This window comes from Phyllobates terribilis, unplaced genomic scaffold (genome assembly GCF_046119375.1).
Source record: "Phyllobates terribilis strain yellow unplaced genomic scaffold, ASM4611937v1 Scaffold_14__1_contigs__length_39327217, whole genome shotgun sequence".
NCBI lineage: Eukaryota > Metazoa > Chordata > Amphibia > Anura > Dendrobatidae > Phyllobates > Phyllobates terribilis.
This window is the reverse complement of record NW_027362774.1, coordinates 19,660,309-19,685,449: the sequence shown is the minus strand read 5'-3', so window position 1 is coordinate 19,685,449 and position 25,141 is coordinate 19,660,309. Positions and strand designations below refer to the sequence as shown.

General features: G+C 38.7%; 1 protein-coding gene across 1 annotated transcript in view; it reads right to left on the bottom strand.

Annotated features, from left to right (window-relative positions):
* The window catches only part of LOC141175798 (meckelin-like), a 35,992-nt gene extending 11,094 nt beyond the window's left edge, over positions 1-24,898 (bottom strand). Inside the window, exons 1-17 of the mRNA XM_073659734.1 lie at positions 24,635-24,898; positions 20,423-20,502; positions 20,235-20,316; positions 20,056-20,131; positions 19,896-19,953; positions 19,786-19,818; positions 19,360-19,422; positions 19,092-19,192; positions 18,915-19,011; positions 17,892-17,969; positions 17,738-17,803; positions 17,114-17,255; positions 16,931-17,048; positions 16,754-16,844; positions 16,443-16,499; positions 16,184-16,282; positions 15,949-16,047 (exon numbers count right to left, since the gene is read on the bottom strand). Coding sequence (XP_073515835.1) covers positions 15,949-16,047; positions 16,184-16,282; positions 16,443-16,499; positions 16,754-16,844; positions 16,931-17,048; positions 17,114-17,255; positions 17,738-17,803; positions 17,892-17,969; positions 18,915-19,011; positions 19,092-19,192; positions 19,360-19,422; positions 19,786-19,818; positions 19,896-19,953; positions 20,056-20,131; positions 20,235-20,316; positions 20,423-20,502; positions 24,635-24,815 — 1,521 coding nt within the window. The 5' untranslated portion in view covers positions 24,816-24,898. The remainder of the gene's footprint in view (positions 1-15,948; positions 16,048-16,183; positions 16,283-16,442; positions 16,500-16,753; positions 16,845-16,930; positions 17,049-17,113; positions 17,256-17,737; positions 17,804-17,891; positions 17,970-18,914; positions 19,012-19,091; positions 19,193-19,359; positions 19,423-19,785; positions 19,819-19,895; positions 19,954-20,055; positions 20,132-20,234; positions 20,317-20,422; positions 20,503-24,634) is intronic.
* Positions 24,899-25,141: the final 243 nt, after the last annotated feature.

The window sequence follows — 25,141 nt, the reverse complement described above, 5'->3', positions numbered from 1 at the left end:
TACATTCTTGTGCATAGGGGCAGTATTATAGTAGTTATATTCTTGCACATAGGGGGCAGTATTATAGTAGTTATATTCTTGTGCATAGGAGCAGTATTATAGTAGTTATATTCTTGTGCATAGGAGCAGTATTATAGTAGTTACATTCTTGTGCATAGGAGCAGTATTATAGTAGTTACATTCTTGTGCATAGGAGCAGTATTATAGTAGTTACATTCTTGTGCATAGGGGCAGTATTATAGTAGTTATATTCTTGTACATAGGGGGCAGTATTATAGTAGTTACATTCTTGTGCATAGGAGCAGTATTATAGTAGTTATATTCTTGTACATAGGGGCAGTATTATAGTAATTATATTCTTGTACATAGGGGCAGTATTATAGAAATTATATTCCTGTACGTAGGAGCAGTATTATAGTAGTTATATTCTTGTACATAGGGGGCAGTATTATAGTAGTTATATTCTTGTACATAGGGGCAGTATTATAGTAGTTATACTCTTGTACATAGGGAGCAGTATTATAGTAGTTATATTCTTGTACATAGTGGCAGTATTATAGAAATTATATTCCTGTACGTAGGAGCAGTATTATAGTAGTTATATTCTTGTACATAGGGGCAGTATTATAGTAATTATATTCTTGTACATAGTGGCAGTATTATAGAAATTATATTCCTGTACGTAGGAGCAGTATTATAGTAGTTATATTCTTGTACATAGGGGGCAGTATTATAGTAGTTATATTCTTGTACATAGGGGCAGTATTATAGTAGTTATACTCTTGTACATAGGGAGCAGTATTATAGTAGTTATATTCTTGTACATAGGGGCAGTATTATAGTAGTTATATTCTTGTACATAGGGGCAGTATTATAGTAGTTATATTCTTGTACATAGGAGCAGTATTATAGTAGTTATATTCTTGTACATATGGGCAGTATTATAGTAGTTATATTCTTGTACATAGGAGCAGTATTATAGTAGTTATATTCTTGTACATAGGAGCAGTATTATAGTAGTTATATTCTTGTACATATGGGCAGTATTATAGTAGTTATATTCTTGTACATAGGAGCAGTATTATAGTAGTTATATTCTTGTACATAGGAGCAGTATTATAGTAGTTATATTCTTGTACATAGGGGCAGTATTATAGTTGTTATATTCTTGTACATAGGGAGCAGTATTATAGTAGTTATATTCTTGTACATAGGGGCAGTATTATAGTAGTTATATTCTTATACATAGGAGCAGTATTATAGTAGTTATATTCTTGTACATAGGAGCAGTATTATAGTAGTTACATTCTTGTGCATAGGGGCAGTATTATAGTAGTTATATTCTTGTACATAGGGGCAGTATTATAGTAGTTATATTCTTGTACATAGGAGCAGTATTATAGTAGTTATATTCTTATACATAGGGAGCAGTATTATAGTAGTTATATTCTTGTACATAGGAGCAGTGTTATAGTAGTTATATTCTTGCATATAGGGGGCAGTATTATAGTTGTTATATTCTTGTACATAGGGAGCAGTATTATAGTAGTTATAATCTTGTACATAGGGGCAGTATTATAGTAGTTATATTCTTGTACATAGGGAGCAGTATTATAGTAGTTATATTCTTGTACATAGGGGCAGTATTATAGTAGTTATATTCTTGTACATAGGGGCAGTATTATAGTAGTTATATTCTTCTACATAGGAGCAGTATTATAGTAGTTATATTCTTGTACATAGGGGCAGTATTATAGTAGTTATATTCTTGTACATAGGGTGCAGTATTATAGTAGTTATATTCTTGTACTTAGGAGCAGTATTATAGTAGCTATATTCTTGTACATAGGAGCAGTATTATAGTAGTTATATTCTTGTACATAGGAGCAGTATTATAGTAGTTATATTCTTATACATAGGGAGCAGTATTATAGTAGTTATATTCTTGTACATAGGAGCAGTATTATAGTAGTTATATTCTTGCATATAGGGGGCAGTATTATAGTTGTTATATTCTTGTATATAGGGGGCAGTATTATAGTTGTTATATTCTTGTATATAGGGGGCAGTATTATAGTTGTTATATTCTTGTATATAGGAGCAGTATTATAGTAGTTATATTCTTGTACATAGGGAGCAGTATTATAGTAGTTATATTCTTGTACATAGGGGCAGTATTATAGTAGTTATATTCCTATACATAGGGAGCAGTATTATAGTAGTTATATTCTTGTACATAGGGGCAGTATTATAGTAGTTATATTCTTGTACATAGGGAGCAGTATTATAGTAGTTAAATTCTTGTATATAGGAGCAGTATTATAGTAGTTATATTCTTGTACATAGGGACAGTATTATAGTAGTTATATTCTTGTACATAGGGGCAGTATTATAGTAGTTATATTCTTATACATAGGGGCAGTATTATAGTAGTTATATTCTTCTACATAGGAGCAGTATTATAGTAGTTATATTCTTATACATAGGGAGCAGTATTATAGTAGTTATATTCTTGTATATAGGAGCAGTATTATAGTAGTTATATTCTTGTACATAGGGAGCAGTATTATAGTAGTTATATTCTTGTACATAGGGGCAGTTTTATAGTAGTTATATTCTTGTACATAGGGGGCAGTATTATAGTAGTTATATTCTTGTACATAGGGGGCAGTATTATAGTAGTTATATTCTTGTACATAGGGGGCAGTAATATAGTAGTTATATTCTTGTACATAGGAGCAGTATTATAGTAGTTATATTCTTGTACATAGGAGCAGTATTATAGTAGTTATATTCTTGTACATAGGGGCAGTATTATAGTAGTTATATTCTTGTACATAGGAGCAGTATTATAGTAGTTATATTCTTGTATATAGGGGGCAGTATTATAGTAGCTATATTCGTGTAGATAGGAGTAGTATTATAGTAGTTATATTCTTGTACATAAGAGCAGTATTATAGTAGTTATATTCTTGTACATAGGAGCAGTATTATAGAAGTTATATTCTTGTATATAGGGGGCAGTATTATAGATGTTATATTCTTGTATATAGGAGCAGTATTATAGTAGTTATATTCTTGTACATAGGGAGCAGTATTATAGTAGTTATATTCTTGTATATAGGAGCAGTATTATAGTAGTTATATTCTTGTACATAGGGAGCAGTATTATAGTAGTTATATTCTTGTACATAGGAGCAGTATTATAGTAGTTATATTCTTATACATAGGGAGCAGTATTATAGTAGTTATATTCTTGTATATAGGAGCAGTATTATAGTAGTTATATTCTTGTACATAGGGAGCAGTATTATAGTAGTTATATTCTTGTACATAGGGGCAGTATTATAGTAGTTATATTCTTGTACATAGGGGCAGTATTATAGTAGTTATATTCTTGTACATAGGGGGCAGTATTATAGTAGTTATATTCTTGTACATAGGGGGCAGTAATATAGTAGTTATATTCTTGTACATAGGGGCAGTATTATAGTAGTTATATTCTTGTACATAGGGGGCAGTATTATAGTATTTATATTCTTGTACACAGGGGGCAGTAGTATAGTAGTTATATTCTTGTACATTTGGGGCAGTATTATAGTAGTTATATTCTTGTACATACAAGCAGTATTATATAGTAGTTATATTCTTGTCTATAGGAGCAGTATTATAGTAGTTATATTCTTGTCTATAGGAGCAGTATTATAGTAGTTATATTCTTGTACATATGAGCAGTATTGTAGTAGTTATATTCTTGTACATAGGGGCAGTATTATAGTAGTTATATTCTTGTACATAGGGGTAGTATTATAGTAGTTAAATTCTTGTATATAGGAGCAGTATTATAGTAGTTATATTCTTGTACATAGGGAGCAGTATTATAGTAGTTATATTCTTGTACATAGGGGCAGTATTATAGTAGTTATATTCTTATACATAGGGGCAGTATTATAGTAGTTATATTCTTCTACATAGGAGCAGTATTATAGTAGTTATATTCTTGTACATAGGGGCAGTATTATAGTAGCTATATTCGTGTAGATAGGAGTAGTATTATAGTAGTTATATTCTTGTACATACGAGCAGTATTATAGTAGTTATATTCTTGTACATAGGGGCAGTATTATAGTAGCTATATTCGTGTAGATAGGAGTAGTATTATAGTAGTTATATTCTTGTATATAGGAGCAGTATTATAGTAGTTATATTCTTGTACATAGGGGGCAGTATTATAGTAGTTATATTCTCGTACATAGGGAGCAGTATTATAGTATTTATATTCTTGTACATAGGGGGCAGTATTATAGTATTTATATTCTTGTACATAGGGGGCAGTATTATAGTAGTTATATTCTTGTACATAGGGGCAGTATTATAGTAGTTATATTCTTGTACATAGGGGGCAGTATTATAGTAGTTATATTCTTGTACATAGGGGGCAGTATTATAGTAGTTATATTCTCGTACATAGGGAGCAGTATTATAGTCGTTATATTCTTGTACATAGGGGCAGTATTATAGTAGTTATATTCTTGTACATAGGGGGCAGTATTATAGTAGTTATATTCTTGTACATAGGGGGCAGTATTATAGTAGTTATATTCTCGTACATAGAGGGCAGTATTATAGTAGTTATATTCTTGTACATAGGGGGCAGTATTATAGTAGTTATATTCTCGTACACAGGGGGCAGTATTATAGTAGTTATATTCTCGTACATAGGGAGCAGTATTATAGTCGTTATATTCTTGTACATAGGGGCAGTATTATAGTAGTTATATTCTTGTACATAGGGGGCAGTATTATAGTAGTTATATTCTTGTACATAGGGGGCAGTATTATAGTATTTATATTCTTGTGCATAGGGGGCAGTATTATAGTATTTATATTCTTGTACATAGGGGGCAGTATTATAGTAGTTATATTCTTGTACATAGGGGCAGTATTATAGTAGTTATATTCTTGTACATAGGGGGCAGTATTATAGTATTTATATTCTTGTACACAGGGGGCAGTAGTATAGTAGTTATATTCTTGTACATAGGGGCAGTATTATAGTAGTTATATTCCTGTACATAGGGGCAGTATTATAGTAGTTATAATCTTGTACATAGGGGGCAGTATTCTAGTATTTATATTCTTGTACACAGGGGGCAGTAGTATAGTAGTTATATTCTTGTACATAGGGGCAGTATTATAGTAGTTATATTCCTGTACATAGGGGCAGTATTATAGTAGTTATATTCTTGTACATATGGGGCAGTATTATAGTAGTTATATTCTTGTACATAGGAGCAGTATTATAGTAGTTCTTCTATATTCCCATTCCTCCTCTTTTTTCCTCTCTCCCTTTATATTTTATATTTTTTATTTCTCTGGCCACTTATCTGTGTTCCTGCTCGGTATACATGCACGTACGCATTGTCTATATAACTGCCCATTATGAGCACCTATGTATATATAATACTGGATACTTTTGTGTGTCTTTAATAGGACACTTAAAACTTACACAATTATCTTGCTTATGTAAGATGCATACTTACACATATTATATGGTATATATCCTTAACTTCTCTTTCCCATTTTTCACCTCATGTCTTCCATACCTAGTCATTCATTAGAATCATGTTTCCCTGCTTTTTGTACCTGCAGCGCCCCATGGCACAGTGAGATGGCCACTCCATGTGTCCATGTAGTGCTGCACTATACATAGCAGCTTTAGATCTTCACACACCTCCATCCATCATCATCTATCACTCCTGCGTGAACCTCTTGTACATAGGAGTAGTATTATAGTAGTTATAGTCTTGTACATAGGAGCAGTATTATAGTAGTTATATTCTTGTACATAGGAGCAGCATTATAGTAGTTATATTCTTGTACATAGGGGGCAGTATTATAGTAGTTATATTCTTGTACATAGGGGGCAGTATTATAGTAGTTATATTCTTGTACATAGGGGGCAGTATTATAGTAGTTATATTCTTGTACATAGGAGCAGCATTATAGTAGTTATATTCTTGTACATAGGAGCAGTATTATAGTAGTTATATTCTTGTACATAGGGGCAGTATTATAGTAGTTATATTCTTGTACATAGGGGGCAGTATTATAGTAGTTATATTCTTGTACATAGGGGCAGTATTATAGTAGTTATATTCTTGTACATAGGGGCCAGTATTGCAGTTATATTCTTGTACATAGGGGCCAGTATTGCAGTTATATTCTTGTACATAGGAGCAGTATTATAGTAGTTATATTCTTGTACATAGGGGCAGTATTATAGTAGTTATAGTCTTGTACATAGGAGCAGTATTATAGTAGTTATATTCTTGTACATAGGAGCAGCATTATAGTAGTTATATTCTTGTACATAGGGGCAGTATTATAGTAGTTATATTCTTGTACATAGGGGGCAGTATTATAGTAGTTATATTCTTGTACATAGGGGCAGTATTATAGTAGTTATATTCTTGTACATAGGGGCCAGTATTGCAGTTATATTCTTGTACATAGGGGCCAGTATTGCAGTTATATTCTTGTACATAGGAGCAGTATTATAGTAGTTATATTCTTGTACATAGGGGCAGTATTATAGTAGTTATAGTCTTGTACATAGGAGCAGTATTATAGTAGTTATATTCTTGTACATAGGAGCAGCATTATAGTAGTTATATTCTTGTACATAGGGGGCAGTATTATAGTAGTTATATTCTTGTACATAGGGGGCAGTATTATAGTAGTTATATTCTTGTACATAGGGGGCAGTATTATAGTAGTTATATTCTTGTACATAGGAGCAGCATTATAGTAGTTATATTCTTGTACATAGGAGCAGTATTATAGTAGTTATATTCTTGTACATAGGGGCAGTATTATAGTAGTTATATTCTTGTACATAGGGGGCAGTATTATAGTAGTTATATTCTTGTACATAGGGGCAGTATTATAGTAGTTATATTCTTGTACATAGGGGCCAGTATTGCAGTTATATTCTTGTACATAGGAGCAGTATTATAGTAGTTATATTCTTGTACATAGGGGCAGTATTATAGTAGTTATATTCTTGTACATAGGGGGCTGTATTATAGTAGTTATATTCTTGTACATAGGAGCAGTATTATAGTAGTTATATTCTTGTACATAGGGGGCAGTATTATAGTAGTTATATTCTTGTACATAGGAGGCAGTATTATAGTAGTTATATTCTTGTACATAGGTGGCAGTATTATAGTAGATATATTCTTGTACATAGGGGGCAGTATTATAGTAGTTATATTCTTGTACATAGGAGCAGTATTATAGTAGTTATATTCTTGTACATAGGGGCAGTATTATAGTAGTTATATTCTTGTACACAGGAGCATGATTATAGTAGTTATATTCTTGTACATAGGAGTAGTATTATAGTAGTTATAGTCTTGTACATAGGAGCAGTATTATAGTAGTTATATTCTTGTACATAGGAGCAGTATTATAGTAGTTATAGTCTTGTACATAGGAGCAGTATTATAGTAGTTATATTCTTGTACATAGGAGTAGTATTATAGTAGTTATATTCTTGTACATAGGAGTAGTATTATAGTAGTTATATTCTTGTACATAGGGGCAGTATTATAGTAGTTATATTCTTGTACATAGGAGTAGTATTATAGTAGTTATAGTCTTGTACATAGGAGCAGTATTATAGTAGTTATATTCTTGTACATAGGAGCAGTATTATAGTAGTTATAGTCTTGTACATAGGAGCAGTATTATAGTAGTTATATTCTTGTACATAGGAGTAGTATTATAGTAGTTATATTCTTGTACATAGGAGTAGTATTATAGTAGTTATATTCTTCTACATAGGAGCAGCATTATAGTAGTTAAATTCTTGTATATAGGAGCAGTATTATAGTAGTTATATTCTTGTACATAGGGGCAGTATTATAGTCGTTATATTCTTGTACATAGGGGCAGTATTATAGTAGTTATATTCTTGTACATAGGGGGCAGTATTATAGTAGTTATATTCTTGTACATAAGGGCAGTATTATAGTAGTTATATTCTTGTACATAGGGGCAGTATTATAGTAGTTATATTCTTCTACATAGGAGCAGTATTATAGTAGTTATATTCTTGTACATAGGGGCAGTATTATAGTAGTTATATTCTTGTACATAGGGTGCAGTATTATAGTAGTTATATTCTTGTACTTAGGAGCAGTATTATAGTAGTTATATTCTTGTACATAGGAGCAGTATTATAGAAGTTATATTCTTGTATATAGGGGGCAGTATTATAGTAGTTATATTCTTGTACATAGGAGCAGTATTATAGTAGTTATATTCTTGTACATAGGGGGCAGTATTATAGTAGTTATATTCTTGTACATAGGAGCAGTATTATAGTAGTTATATTCTTGTACATAGGAGCAGTATTATAGTAGTTATATTCTTGTACATAGGAGCAGTATTATAGTAGTTATATTCTTGCATATAGGGGGCAGTATTATAGTTGTTATATTCTTGTATATAGGGGGCAGTATTATAGATGTTATATTCTTGTATATAGGAGCAGTATTATAGTAGTTATATTCTTGTACATAGGAGCAGTATTATAGTAGTTATATTCTTGTACATAGGGTCAGTATTATAGTAGTTATATTCCTATACATAGGGAGCAGTATTATAGTAGTTATATTCTTGTACATAGGGGCAATATTATAGTAGTTATATTCTTGTACATAGGGAGCAGTATTATAGTAGTTAAATTCTTGTATATAGGAGCAGTATTATAGTAGTTATATTCTTGTACATAGGGAGCAGTATTATAGTAGTTATATTCTTGTACATAGGGGCAGTATTATAGTAGTTATATTCTTATACATAGGGAGCAGTATTATAGTAGTTATATTCTTGTATATAGGAGCAGTATTATAGTAGTTAGATTCTTGTACATAGGGGGCAGTAATATAGTAGTTATATTCTTGTACATAGGGGCAGTATTATAGTAGTTATATTCTTGTACATAGGGAGCAGTATTATAGTAGTTATATTCTTGTACATACGAGCAGTATTATATAGTAGTTATATTCTTGTCTATAGGAGCAGTATTATAGTAGTTATATTCTTGTCTATAGGAGCAGTATTATAGTAGTTATATTCTTGTCTATAGGAGCAGTATTATAGTAGTTATATTCTTGTACATACGAGCAGTATTGTAGTAGTTATATTCTTGTACATAGGGGCAGTATTATAGTAGCTATATTCGTGTAGATAGGAGTAGTATTATAGTAGTTATATTCTTGTACATACGAGCAGTATTATAGTAGTTATATTCTTGTACATAGGGGCAGTATTATAGTAGCTATATTCGTGTAGATAGGAGTAGTATTATAGTAGTTATATTCTTGTATATAGGAGCAGTATTATAGTAGTTATATTCTTGTACATAGGGAGCAGTATTATAGTAGTTATATTCTCGTACATAGGGAGCAGTATTATAGTAGTTATATTCTCGTACATAGGGAGCAGTATTATAGTCGTTATATTCTTGTACATAGGGGCAGTATTATAGTAGTTATATTCTTGTACATAGGGGGCAGTATTATAGTAGTTATATTCTTGTACATAGGGGCAGTATTATAGTAGTTATATTCTTGTACATAGGGGGCAGTATTATAGTAGTTATATTCTTGTACATAGGGGGCAGTATTATAGTAGTTATATTCTTGTACATAGGGGGCAGTATTATAGTAGTTATATTCTTGTACATAGGGGGCAGTATTATAGTAGTTATATTCTCGTACACAGGGGGCAGTATTATAGTAGTTATATTCTCGTACATAGGGAGCAGTATTATAGTCGTTATATTCTTGTACATAGGGGCAGTATTATAGTAGTTATATTCTTGTACATAGGGGGCAGTATTATAGTAGTTATATTCTTGTACATAGGGGGCAGTATTATAGTAGTTATATTCTTGTACATAGGGGCAGTATTATAGTAGTTATATTCTTGTACATAGGGGCAGTATTATAGTAGTTATATTCTTGTACATAGGGGGCAGTATTATAGTAGTTATATTCTTGTACATAGGGGGCAGTATTATAGTAGTTATATTCTCGTACATAGGGGGCAGTATTATAGTAGTTATATTCTCGTACACAGGGGGCAGTATTATAGTAGTTATATTCTCGTACATAGGGAGCAGTATTATAGTCGTTATATTCTTGTACATAGGGGCAGTATTATAGTAGTTATATTCTTGTACATAGGGGGCATTATTATAGTAGTTATATTCTTGTACATAGGGGGCATTATTATAGTAGTTATATTCTTGTACATAGGGGGCAGTATTATAGTATTTATATTCTCGTACATAGGGGGCAGTATTATAGTAGTTATATTCTTGTACATAGGGGGCAGTATTATAGTATTTATATTCTCGTACACAGGGGGCAGTATTATAGTAGTTATATTCTCGTACATAGGGAGCAGTATTATAGTCGTTATATTCTTGTACATAGGGGGCAGTATTATAGTATTTATATTCTTGTACATAGGGGGCAGTATTATAGTAGTTATATTCTTGTACATAGGGAGCAGTATTATAGTAGTTATATTCTCGTACATAGGGAGCAGTATTATAGTAGTTATATTCTTGTACATAGGGGGCAGTATTATAGTAGTTATATTCTTGTACATAGGGGCAGTATTATAGTAGTTATATTCTTGTACATAGGGGCCAGTATTGCAGTTATATTCTTGTACATAGGGGCAGTATTATAGTAGATATATTCTTGTACATAGGGGGCAGTATTATAGTAGTTATATTCTTGTACATAGGTGGCAGTATTATAGTAGTTATATTCTTGTACATAGGTGGCAGTATTATAGTAGTTATATTCTTGTACATAGGGGGCAGTATTATAGTAGTTATATTCTTGTACATAGGAGGCAGTATTATAGTAGTTATATTCTTGTACATAGGGGCAGTATTATAGTAGTTATATTCTTGTACATAGGGGGCAGTATTATAGTAGTTATATTCTTGTACATAGGGGGCAGTATTATAGTAGTTATATTCTTGTACATAGGGGGCAGTATTATAGTAGTTATATTCTTGTACATAGGGGGCAGTATTATAGTAGTTATATTCTTGTACATAGGGGGCAGTATTATAGTAGTTATATTCTTGTACATAGGGGGCAGTATTATAGTAGTTATATTCTCGTACACAGGGGGCAGTATTATAGTAGTTATATTCTCGTACATAGGGAGCAGTATTATAGTAGTTATATTCTTGTACATAGGGGCAATATTATAGTAGTTATATTCTTGTACATAGGGAGCAGTATTATAGTAGTTATATTCTTGTACATAGGGGCAGTATTATAGTAGTTATATTCTTATACATAGGGAGCAGTATTATAGTAGTTATATTCTTGTATATAGGAGCAGTATTATAGTAGTTATATTCTTGTACATAGGGGGCAGTAATATAGTAGTTATATTCTTGTACATACGAGCAGTATTGTAGTAGTTATATTCTTGTACATAGGGGCAGTATTATAGTAGCTATATTCGTGTAGATAGGAGTAGTATTATAGTAGTTATATTCTTGTACATACGAGCAGTATTATAGTAGTTATATTCTCGTACATAGGGAGCAGTATTATAGTCGTTATATTCTTGTACATAGGGGGCAGTATTATAGTATTTATATTCTTGTACATAGGGGGCAGTATTATAGTAGTTATATTCTTGTACATAGGGAGCAGTATTATAGTAGTTATATTCTCGTACATAGGGAGCAGTATTATAGTAGTTATATTCTTGTACATAGGGGGCAGTATTATAGTATTTATATTCTTGTGCATAGGGGGCAGTATTATAGTATTTATATTCTTGTGCATAGGGGGCAGTATTATAGTAGTTATAGTCTTGTACATAGGGGGCAGTATTATAGTAGTTATATTCTTGTACATAGGGGGCAGTATTATAGTAGTTATATTCTTGTACATATGGGGCAGTATTATAGTAGTTATAGTCTTGTACATAGTGGGCAGTATTCTAGTATTTATATTTTTGTACACAGGGGGCAGTAGTATAGTAGTTATATTCTTGTACATAGGGGCAGTATTATAGTAGTTATATTCTTGTACATAGGGGCAGTATTATAGTAGTTATATTCCTGTACATAGGGGCAGTATTATAGTAGTTATATTCTTGTACATAGGGGGCAGTATTATAGTAGTTATATTCTTGTACATAGGAGCAGCATTATAGTAGTTATATTCTTGTACATAGGGGGCAGTATTATAGTAGTTATATTCTTGTACATAGGAGCAGTATTATAGTAGTTATATTCTTGTACATAGGAGCAGTATTATAGTAGTTATATTCTTGTACATAGGGGCAGTATTATAGTAGTTATATTCTTGTACATAGGGGCCAGTATTGCAGTTATATTCTTGTACATAGGGGGCTGTATTATAGTAGTTATATTCTTGTACATAGGATCAGTATTATAGTAGTTATATTCTTGTACATAGGGGGCAGTATTATAGTAGTTATATTCTTGTACATAGGGGCAGTATTATAGTAGTTATATTCTTGTACATAGGGGCCAGTATTGCAGTTATATTCTTGTACATAGGAGCAGTATTATAGTAGTTATATTCTTGTACATAGGGGCAGTATTATAGTAGTTATATTCTTGTACATAGGGGCCAGTATTGCAGTTATATTCTTGTACATAGGGGCAGTATTATAGTAGTTATATTCTTGTACATAGGGGGCTGTATTATAGTAGTTATATTCTTGTACATAGGAGCAGTATTATAGTAGTTATATTCTTGTACATAGGTGGCAGTATTATAGTAGATATATTCTTGTACATAGGGGGCAGTATTATAGTAGTTATATTCTTGTACATAGGAGGCAGTATTATAGTAGTTATATTCTTGTACATAGGTGGCAGTATTATAGTAGTTATATTCTTGTACATAGGGGGCAGTATTATAGTAGTTATATTCTTGTACATAGGAGGCAGTATTATAGTAGTTATATTCTTGTACATAGGGGCAGTATTATAGTAGTTATATTCTTGTACATAGGGGGCAGTATTATAGTAGTTATATTCTTGTACATAGGGGCAGTATTATAGTAGTTATATTCTTGTACATAGGGGGCAGTATTATAGTAGTTATATTCTTGTACATAGGGGGCAGTATTATAGTAGTTATATTCTTGTACATAGGGGGCAGTATTATAGTAGTTATATTCTTGTACATAGGGGGCAGTATTATAGTAGTTATATTCTCGTACACAGGGGGCAGTATTATAGTAGTTATATTCTCGTACATAGGGAGCAGTATTATAGTCGTTATATTCTTGTACATAGGGGCAGTATTATAGTAGTTATATTCTTGTACATAGGGGGCAGTATTATAGTAGTTATATTCTTGTACATAGGGGCAGTATTATAGTAGTTATATTCTTGTACATAGGGGGCAGTATTATAGTAGTTATATTCTTGTACATAGGAGCAGCATTATAGTAGTTATATTCTTGTACATAGGGGGCAGTATTATAGTAGTTATATTCTTGTACATAGGAGCAGTATTATAGTAGTTATATTCTTGTACATAGGAGCAGTATTATAGTAGTTATATTCTTGTACATAGGGGCAGTATTATAGTAGTTATATTCTTGTACATAGGGGCCAGTATTGCAGTTATATTCTTGTACATAGGGGGCTGTATTATAGTAGTTATATTCTTGTACATAGGATCAGTATTATAGTAGTTATATTCTTGTACATAGGGGGCAGTATTATAGTAGTTATATTCTTGTACATAGGGGCAGTATTATAGTAGTTATATTCTTGTACATAGGGGCCAGTATTGCAGTTATATTCTTGTACATAGGAGCAGTATTATAGTAGTTATATTCTTGTACATAGGGGCAGTATTATAGTAGTTATATTCTTGTACATAGGGGCCAGTATTGCAGTTATATTCTTGTACATAGGGGCAGTATTATAGTAGTTATATTCTTGTACATAGGGGGCTGTATTATAGTAGTTATATTCTTGTACATAGGAGCAGTATTATAGTAGTTATATTCTTGTACATAGGTGGCAGTATTATAGTAGATATATTCTTGTACATAGGGGGCAGTATTATAGTAGTTATATTCTTGTACATAGGAGGCAGTATTATAGTAGTTATATTCTTGTACATAGGTGGCAGTATTATAGTAGTTATATTCTTGTACATAGGGGGCAGTATTATAGTAGTTATATTCTTGTACATAGGAGGCAGTATTATAGTAGTTATATTCTTGTACATAGGGGCAGTATTATAGTAGTTATATTCTTGTACATAGGGGGCAGTATTATAGTAGTTATATTCTTGTACATAGGGGCAGTATTATAGTAGTTATATTCTTGTACATAGGGGGCAGTATTATAGTAGTTATATTCTTGTACATAGGGGGCAGTATTATAGTAGTTATATTCTTGTACATAGGGGGCAGTATTATAGTAGTTATATTCTTGTACATAGGGGGCAGTATTATAGTAGTTATATTCTCGTACACAGGGGGCAGTATTATAGTAGTTATATTCTCGTACATAGGGAGCAGTATTATAGTCGTTATATTCTTGTACATAGGGGCAGTATTATAGTAGTTATATTCTTGTACATAGGGGGCAGTATTATAGTAGTTATATTCTTGTACATAGGGGCAGTATTATAGTAGTTATATTCTTGTACATAGGGGGCAGTATTATAGTAGTTATATTCTTGTACATAGGGGGCAGTATTATAGTAGTTATATTCTTGTACATAGGGGGCAGTATTATAGTAGTTATATTCTTGTACATAGGGGGCAGTATTATAGTAGTTATATTCTCGTACACAGGGGGCAGTATTATAGTAGTTATATTCTCGTACATAGGGAGCAGTATTATAGTATTTATAGTCTTGTGCATAGGGGGCAGTATTATAGTAGTTATAGTCTTGTACATAGGGGGCAGTATTATAGTAGTTATATTCTTGTACATAGGGGGCAGTATTATAGTAGTTATATTCTTGTACATAGGAGCAGTATTATAGTAGTTATATTCTTGTACATAGGGGGCAGTATTATAGTAGTTATATTCTTGTACATAGGGGGCAGTATTATAGTAGTTATATTCTCGTACATAGGGAGCAGTATTATAGTAGTTATATTCTTGTACATAGGGGGCAGTATTATAGTAGTTATATTCTTGTACATAGGGGGCAGTATTATAGTAGTTATATTCTTGTACATAGGGGGCAGTATTATAGTAGTTATATTCTCGTACATAGGGAACAGTATTATAGTAGTTATAGTCTTGTACATAGGAGTAGTATTATAGTAGTTATATTCTTGTACATAGGGGCAGTATTATAGTAGTTATATTCTTGTACATAGGGGGCAGTATTATAGTAGTTATATTCTTGTACATAGGGAGCAGTATTATAGTAGTTATATTCTTGTACATAGGAGCAGTATTATAGTAGTTATATTCTTGTACATAGGGGGCAGTATTATAGTAGTTATATTCTTGTACATAGGGGGCATTATTATAGTAGTTATATTCTTGTACATAGGAGCAGTATTATAGTAGTTATATTCTTGTACATAGGGGGCAGTATTATAGTAGTTATATTCTTGTACATAGGGGCTGTATTATAGTAGTTATATTCTGGTACATAGGGGGCAGTATTATAGTAGTTATATTCTTGTACATAGGAGCAGTATTATAGTAGTTATATTCTTGTACATAAGGGCAGTATTATAGTAGTTATATTCTTGTACATAGGGGGCAGTATTATAGTAGTTATATTCTTGTACATAGGGGGCAGTATTATAGTAGTTATATTCTTGTACATAGGGGGCAGTATAATAGTAGTTATATTCTTTTACCTTAAATGCTATCAGCCAGTAGATCGCGATCCCATAAGCCACAAGGAAGAATGTGTTTGCCAATGTGCCGCACAGGAAGGCCAGGAATTTAATGATCACCTACATAAATAAGAGGTTATGAGAAGATATATATATATAAAATATAATATAACGTGGCTGAGCGATGGTTGTGAGGGGCGCATGTAGACCCCTCACTGTGCTATTGCTGGAACTGATGGCTGCTGCCTGCGCTTACCATGATGCCAATGCTCTGCTGCCCCGATCTCCGCAGCCACGTGCTGGTCTCCAATATTGCCAATAATGCGGCCAGAGAGCCCAACACCGCAAGGGTGATCTGAAGAAGACAAATCACTGCTGGGTACTTAAGACGTCAATGTGAAAGCTTCAATTCACTGACACCAAGCAGAGATCAGGAAAACAGTGAGGTACCAGATTTCATAAAACTATCAAATAAAAACTAACTTTGGCTCCGAATTATTGTTGGCATCACTTACGTCCGTGTCCCGTTTAAACGTCCCCTGGCTCTGCGCGTACGTGACGGCAAATGACACCTGATAGGGAATAAACAGGATCAGATGGAAGGTATCGACCAGGACGGGCATCCTCCAGTCACAGCCAGAGCTGCAGTCACAGGATGCAGAGCCTTCTAGGTCTGGGAGTTGTAGTGTTTATGGCATTAAATGCTCAGCAGTACACCCCCCCAGTGTCGCTCGTGCTTTTGATGTAAATGATGGAATGCAGCTTTGGATGTGACTGGAGTGTGGCGTCTACAATCCATGATGCAGACTGGTCGTTGGCGGAGTACCTGTGCCGCTGCCTGCAGACTCAGCCTGTCATAATGTACAGTCAGCTGGACGGGGGGCTCGCTGCTCGGGGGGCTCAGCGGCAGGTACACTCTGTAAGGGAAAAGGTGACGTGATTAGTGCTGGCGGAGGAGGGGAGCAGCTGGTTATGGGGCGAGCGGCACTGATCACGACGTCACCTGAGGGTCAGGCTGGTGGCGATGGTGACTGAGGCGGGAATGCTGGAGAGATTCACCCGTCTGTCCGAGATGCCGTCAACCAGGAAAAATCGCCGGAGGGCGCGGGAGCCGAGAGTGCCTGCAAGATCACGGGAGATCAGGTGGGCAGTGAGCGGCACAATGTGACCGGTGGCGGTTACTTACCATCGCTGCCCTGGATGTTGGCGTTCCACACGGGTACCGGCCACAGCATGGCGGCGCCGCTGGTGGAGGTGTACAGCAGGAACAACTCATAAAATACGGGCTCCGGCACCTTCTGGAAGAGATCGGACACCGGCAGAGAACACTGCGGGCGACAGGAGGAGCAAAGTAAGATCTATTGGCCTCCTTAACACCGCAATTTGTAATTAATCAGCTGCATGTGAGCTATTCTAATCTGTTATCAGCCATTGCAGGGCAGCTGTCTGCTCTTCATTCTCCCCTGATATCAGACATTTTTAGCTGCAGTTTTAAAAAAAGCGGCGGCTGATTAAAGTGTTACTGTCACTTTAATGCAAATTTAGTTCTTTAAGTCAGCCAACCAGCTGCCTGCTTCTATTTTGTGGGCGGGCCATGATAAATGACCCTGAATCCGATTGGCTCATGTCAGCTGAAGGAGTCACTCATGTGCTGCCCCAAGTGGATGTGACTTAAAGGGGTTGTCCAGGGTCATACAAACATGGCTGCGTTCTCCTCCGAGCACGGCTTGTGTCAGCCTTGCTGAGGTGAATGCAGCCGAGCTGCGGAGTCGCACGCAATCACCTGGAGCGCTGCGGGAACGTAACTCACCGACAGGTTGTAATTCGTTCCGAACTTCAAGGCAGAATCTAAGGAGTTCTGATTAGACAGACACATCTGAAGGACACAAGACAAGAGGGGAAGGGGTCAACAGTAGTAGCAACCGCCATGCTTTTCACTGCAGCGCCGCCCACTTCTGACTTACCTGCAATGTGTCTCCTTTAAGAGTTTCCCAGCCCAAGAAATTCCCACGGACGTCGTATTTCACCAATCGGAACTGCATCTGTCAGGAACAGAAGAGCGAGAAGAACATGGTGGGACGGACGACATCTCATTAACAGTAAGAAGAAAGTGTAACATCTTCAGGGTTTGCTACACTTGTATCTGGCCCGGAACCATCACTGATACATTGTAACAAGTCTTCAGGGTTTGATACAGTTGTATCCAGCCCGGAACAATCACTGATACATTGTAACAAGTCTTCAGGGTTTACTACAGTTGTATCCAGCCCGGAACCATCACTGATACACTGTAACAAGTCTTCAGGGTTTGATACCATTATATCCAGCCCGGAACAATCACTGATACATTGTAACAAGTCTTCAGGGTTTACTACAGTTGTATCCAGCCCGGAACCATCACTGATACACTGTAACAAGTCTTCAGGGTTTGATACCATTATATCCAGCCCGAAACAAGCACTGATACATTGTAACAAGTCTTCAAGGTTTACTACAGTTGTATCCGGCCCGGAACCATCACTGATACATTGTAACAAGTCTTCAGGGTTTGATACCATTATATCCAGCCCGGAACAATCACTGATACATTGTAACAAGGCTTCAGGGTTTACTACAGTTGTATCCAGCCCGGAACCATCACTGATACATTGTAACAAGTCTTCACAGTTTGATACCATTATATCCAGCCCGGAACAATCACTGATACATTGTAACAAGTCTTCAAGGTTTACTACAGTTGTATCCGGCCCAGAACCATCACGGATACATTGTAACAAGTCTTCAGGGTTTGCTACAGTTGTATCCTGACCGGAATAGTCACTGATAGTTTGTTACAATGTATCAGGACACAAGTGTGTTCACCTCACAGAGGATTGTCTGCAGACAACTGCAGCGACCCCCCAGCTGTGAGAAGTATTAGACTGGTCCGTTCACAGCCAGCAGAGACCTGGAGGCAGGGTGACATTATATTATACAGTGATACTCACCTGGGCATTCTTCTGGTAGGACAGGTTGGTTGGCGCGGTGCTGCCCAGCTGAGAGACCGCACTGTAGATCACAGGGGGCAGGAATTCATTGGCTGAACTGAGGGAGAAACCAAACTGAGTTATGGCCTGCAGGGGGCGCCAGCTCTGCGGAGGTCCGGACCGGGGCCCCCAACTCGCCTGATGCTGCTGTACAGCTCGAAGGCTTTGCTGCTGCTGGAGAAGACGTTCATGACGACCATATTGGCCAGGACCTGGCAGGCGCTGGCGTTGAAGTTGTCCTGAGGACATGAACATACGGATTATGAGATCGGCGGATGATGGAGCCGCCATATTGGGGTTCTCTGCAGTAGATTATTTAGGCTGGCAGTAATGTGGACCACCTGATATTCACAACGACCCCATATCTGACGACCCCGGCCACGAGTATAGTATTATAATCACTCACCCGGCAAACTGCATAACTGGCAAACAGGTAGAGTGACTCCCATAGGGTCACCCCGACGAGATCCTGCGGAAATACCAACACACGGATGACTCCATGTCTCTCCTTAAAGGCAGCGAAATATAACTAAAACTTAAAGGGATAGCGACATGATGGCACATCATGAAGATATGGGGTCACTATGATCAGAGGGGTCCTCACCACAGAGACCCCACCGATCCTGAGGCAGCACCCCCTTACTGCCAACATTCCCCCCATCCACTGTGAAGAGGCTGCGCTACATCCCTAGTATCCTCAGCTGCTGAGCCCCTGATTCACAAGATCGCTATGATGTGATGCAGTATTTCACTTGTTTTGGGGTCTTTTTACTCCACAAAATGCAGTGGGAACATAGTAACATCGTCAGTAATTGTCGCCGGTAGAGGTTACCTGTTTCTCGATGGGAAGACAGAGGCCTCCGCTCTGCAGAGAGAAGAATAAAGGGGTCAGGACAGAGAAGTGACCGGCACCCCAGGACCGGTGACATTGGGGACCCTTACCTCCTGGCTTGCAGGGCAGCTGCAGTCAGTGCCATAGGTCGGGGGACACAGTTCACACCTGGAGAAAAGAGACAGCGAGATACATTGTAATGCCGCACAACATGGGATGTGTCCATTGAGCCTGCTGAGGGCCGGTGACCCGGGAGGTGACGTTACTTACCGGTCTCCGGCTGCGTTCGGCCGTGTTCCTTTCGTACATAAGACGCATCTGGTCGTTTTGTTTATTAAATCTTCGTCTAAAAATTAAGACAAAAAAATAAATCTCCGAAAATTTGCTGAGATGTCAGAAATAATGGTACAAATGGAGCAGCATGAGGTGCGCAGGGCGTCACAGCTCACCTTTTGCTTCCCCGCTGGCGCAGGCGCAGCTGCCGCCGGCACAACTCAGGCAGATCCTGCGGTCCACGGACACAATAGTGTTCTAGAGGGAAACATCACGGCATGTGGGGGGTTAATGGGCTGCTATAATACAGTCTGCGGGTAGATGAAGAGATACGGCGTATACTGCGCTGAGCCCAGGTACTTACCACCGGGCACTGGTTACAGGTCACTTGTGGAGATCCCAAATCCTCGACAGCGAAACCTGCCGAACAGGAGCAGCCGAGACCTAGAACCGGAGGAGACAGCGAGGCTCAGAACCAGAACATGGCGACCCGGTCACTTATATACGGAGCACGGAGAATCAGGGGGAGTACAAGGTTACAGACCCCCAGCTCTGAGCCAGGACTGTATGGTGGTCACTTATTCGCCCCTAAGAAAAAAGGTCAGAAGGATCACCGGCTCCTCCAGTCACCTAGAATAAAACTCAATTGTGAAAGGTTCTGCAGCTTCACGTCCTCATTGCTGTCAGGATCTGTGCTTGCTGTCACTGACGGCTGTAGATCTGCCGATTTACTTCTCACAGCAGAGGGGTTGTAGACCTTGGCCAGTGGCCCCTGGACCAGAGCGAGCCTCCTACTCCCTGCGGCAGACCCAGTGCCTCCTCCGATTAGTCGGCCGCCCCTGTACCATTACCTTGTGCATTACACACGCATGATGCCGCGGCAGACTAAGAGGCATTGAGGAAGATGCATGACGGAGATTCCAGGGGTCCGGCCAGGGGCCACAGAGCAGACGAGTCATGTGGACATTGGGCATGGCTCTAGCCCATACATGTCAAACTCTGGCCCGCAGGGTGATTATATTTGGCCCACGACATCAGAACCACCACCCCTATGTGGGCCCATTATTCTGTATGGAGGACTATGCGAGGCCCATTATTCTGTATGGAGGACTATGCGAGGCCCATTATACTGTATGGAGGACTAATAGATCATAGACTGAACATGAGTCAACAGTGTGATGCAGCAGCAAAAAAGGCAAATACAATTCTGGGATGTATTAACAGAAGCATACAGTCTAGATCACGTGAAGTCATTATCGGTCTTTACTCCTCTTTGGTCAGACCTCATCTGGAATACTGTGTACAGTTTTGGGCACCACATTTTAAAAAAGACATAGACAAACTGGAGCAAGTTCAGAGAAGAGCGACCAGAATGGTGACTGGTCTGCAAACCATGTCCTATGAGGAACGGTTGCAGGATTTGGGAATGTTTAGCTTGCAAAAAAGAAGACTGAGAGGAGACTTAATAGCTGTCTACAAATATGTCAAGGGCTGTCACATTGTAGAAGGATCATCTTTATTCTCATTTGCACAAGGAAAGACTAGAAGCAATGGGATGAAACTAAATGGGAGGAGACACAGATTAGATATTAGAAAAAACTTTTTGACAGTTAGGGTGATAAATGAGTGGAACAGGCGGCCACGAGAGGTGGTGAGTTCCCCTTCAATGGACGTCTTCAAACAGAGGCTGGACAGACATCTGTCTGAGATGATCTAGTGAATCCTGCTTTGAGCAGGGGGTTGGACCAGATGACCCAGGAGGTCCCTTCCAACTCTACCATTCTATGATTCTACTATGCGAGGCCCATTATACTGAATGGAGGACTATGTGGGCCCATTATTCTGTATGGAGGACTATGTGGGGCCCATTATACTGTATGGAGGACTATGCGAGGCCCATTATTCTGTATGGAGGACTATGCGAGGCCCATTATTCTGTATGGAGGACTATGCGGGGGCCATTATACTGTATGGAGGACTATGTGGGCCCATTATACTGTATGGAGGACTATGTGGGCCCATTATACTGTATGGAGGACTATGTGGGCCCATTATTCTGTATGGAGGACTATGTGGGGCCCATTATACTGTATGGAGGACTATGTGGGGCCCATTATACTGTATGGAGGACTATGTTTGGCCCATTATACTGTATGGAGGACTATGCGAGGCCCATTATTCTGTATGGAGGACTATGCGAGGCCCATTATTCTGTATGGAGGACTATGCGGGGGCCATTATACTGTATGGAGGACTATGTGGGCCCATTATACTGTATGGAGGACTATGTGGGCCCATTATACTGTATGGAGGACTATGTGGGGCCATTATTCTGTATGGAGGACTATGTGGGGCCATTATTCTGTATGGAGGACTATGTGGGGCCATTATTCTGTATGGAGGACTATGTGGGCCCATTATACTGTATGGAGGACTATGTGGGCCCATTATACTGTATGGAGGACTATGTGGGGCCATTATACTGTATGGAGGACTATGTGGGGCCATTATACTGTATGGAGGACTATGTGGGGCCAGTATACTGTATGGAGGACTATGTGGGGCTCATTATTCTGTATGGAGGACTATGTGGGGCTCATTATTCTGTATGGAGGACTATGTGGGGCCAGTATACTGTATGGAGGACTATGTGGGGCTCATTATTCTGTATGGAGGACTATGTGGGGCTCATTATACTGTATGGAGGACTATGTGGGGCCATTATACTGTATGGAGGACTATGTGGGGCCCCATTATACTGTATGGAGGACTATGTGGGCCCATTATACTGTATGGAGGACTATGTGGGCCCATTATACTGTATGGAGGACTATGTGGGCCCATTATACTGTATGGAGGACTATGTGGGGCCATTATACTGTATGGAGGACTATGTGGGCCCATTATTCTGTATGGAGGACTATGGGGGCCCATTTTTCTGTATGGAGGACTATGTGGGGCCCATTTTTCTGTATGGAGGACTATGTGGGGCCCTATTATACTGTATGGAGGACTATGTGGGGCCCCATTATACTGTATGGAGGACTATGTGGGGCCATTTTTCTATATGGAGGACTATGTGGGGCCATTTTTCTGTATGGAGGACTATGTGGGGCCATTTTTCTGTAGGAAGGACTATGTGGGGCCCCATTATACTGTATGGAGGACTATGTGGGGCCATTATACTGTATGGAGGACTATGTGAGGCCATTATTCTGTATGGAGGACTATGTGAGGCCATTATTCTGTATGGAGGACTATGTGGGGCCCATTATACTGTATGGAGGACTATGTGAGGCCATAATAATGTATGGAGGACTATGTGGGGCCCCATTATACTGTATGGAGGACTATGTGGGGCCCATTATTCTGTATGGAGGACTATGTGGGCCCATTATTCTGTATGGAGGACTATGTGGGGCCCATTATACTGTATGGAGGACTGTGTGGGGCCATTATACTGTATGGAGGACTATGTGGGGCCCATTATTCTGTATGGAGGACTATGTGGAGCCCATTATACTGTATGGAGGACTATGTGGAGCCCATTATACTGTATGGAGGGCTATGTGGGGCCCATTATACTGTATGGAGGGCTATGTGGGCCATTATACTGTATGGAGGACTATGTGGGGCCATTATACTGTATGGAGGGCTATGTGGGGCCCATTATACTGTATGGAGGGCTATGTGGGCCATTATACTGTATGGAGGACTATGTGGGCCATTATACTGTATGGAGGACTATGTGGGCCCATTATACTGTATGGAGGACTATGTGGGGCCCATTATACTGTATGGAGGACTATGTGGGGCCCATTATACTGTATGGAGGACTATGTGGGCCATTATACTGTATGGAGGACTATGTGGGCCCATTATACTGTATGGAGGGCTATGTGGGCCCATTATACTGTATGGAGGGCTATGTGGGCCCATTATACTGTATGGAGGACTATGTGGGGCCCATTATACTGTATGGAGGGCTATGTGGGCCATTACTCTGTATACTGGTTGCCCTCTGTGTGTTGCATGTGACTTCTCTGCTGGACTCTGTTGTCCTTGCAGAGGCCGGACTCTTCCTTGCAGAGTTTGTTAATTCTGACCCTGTGACGCTCTTCTCCCCAGCGGTGATGGAGCTGACGCTCGGCGTCCTGCAGGACTGGAGAGGACTCTGATCTCGGCCCCTTACTGGTAACTAGTGACTGATGGACGGAGGGTCCTGTTGTCGGCCCACTGGGGCTCCTGTAATTGGAGGCACAGGTGGCTGCGATGCTCTGCACTGTGTGGACCCTGCAGCATCTGGCGACCCCGGGTCCTACCAACCCCATCACCACTAATGGCACAGCAGACACAGCGGCCGTGTTCACACGGCGCTCTACATTATTCTCAGCAGCCGACCACAAATACCGCAGAGAAAGAGAAAGCGCAGTGTGAACACAGCCTGAGATAGGAGGAGCCGCACTGAGGTGACCGCACCGCGCCTGCTGGGCCTTGTAGTCCTGCTCCGTGCACCGCACAGGGTGCCGGTCTGATGCTTGTAGTTCCCCAGCACAGGAGCCCCGGTGTCACTCACCGTCCGGTGCCCGCAGTCCGGAGCCGCAGACGCCGCAGGAGAGCCGGGCCGCGCTGTAGAACCGGCCGCCGCCGCCGCAGTCTCCGGGCTGGATGAAGGGGACGGACGTGGACTGCGGGAGACAGAACCGGGAGAAGCCGAGGAGCAGAAGCAGCGGAGCGGCCGGGACCGTGGGAGACATGGCGGAGACTAAGGCGCGGAGACAACAACGCCGTGACCATAGCAACCGCCACCCGGCCACAAGCGCCGCGCCTATAGGTCAGAGGAGAGGGCGGGAACCAGCACGTCACGTGACTGCACTGCCACACAGCGACGACGACAACAGCTGCCCATGCTGAGGGTTGTAGTGCGACAGTGGGAGAGGAAGATACAGGGCGCGTTATTATACACAGACAGGAGGCGTTATACACACTGCTCAAAAAATAAAGGGACCCCTGAAATCCCCCCTCCTAGATCTGAATGAATGAAATCTTCTCATTGAATACTTTGTTCTGTAGAAGCTGAATG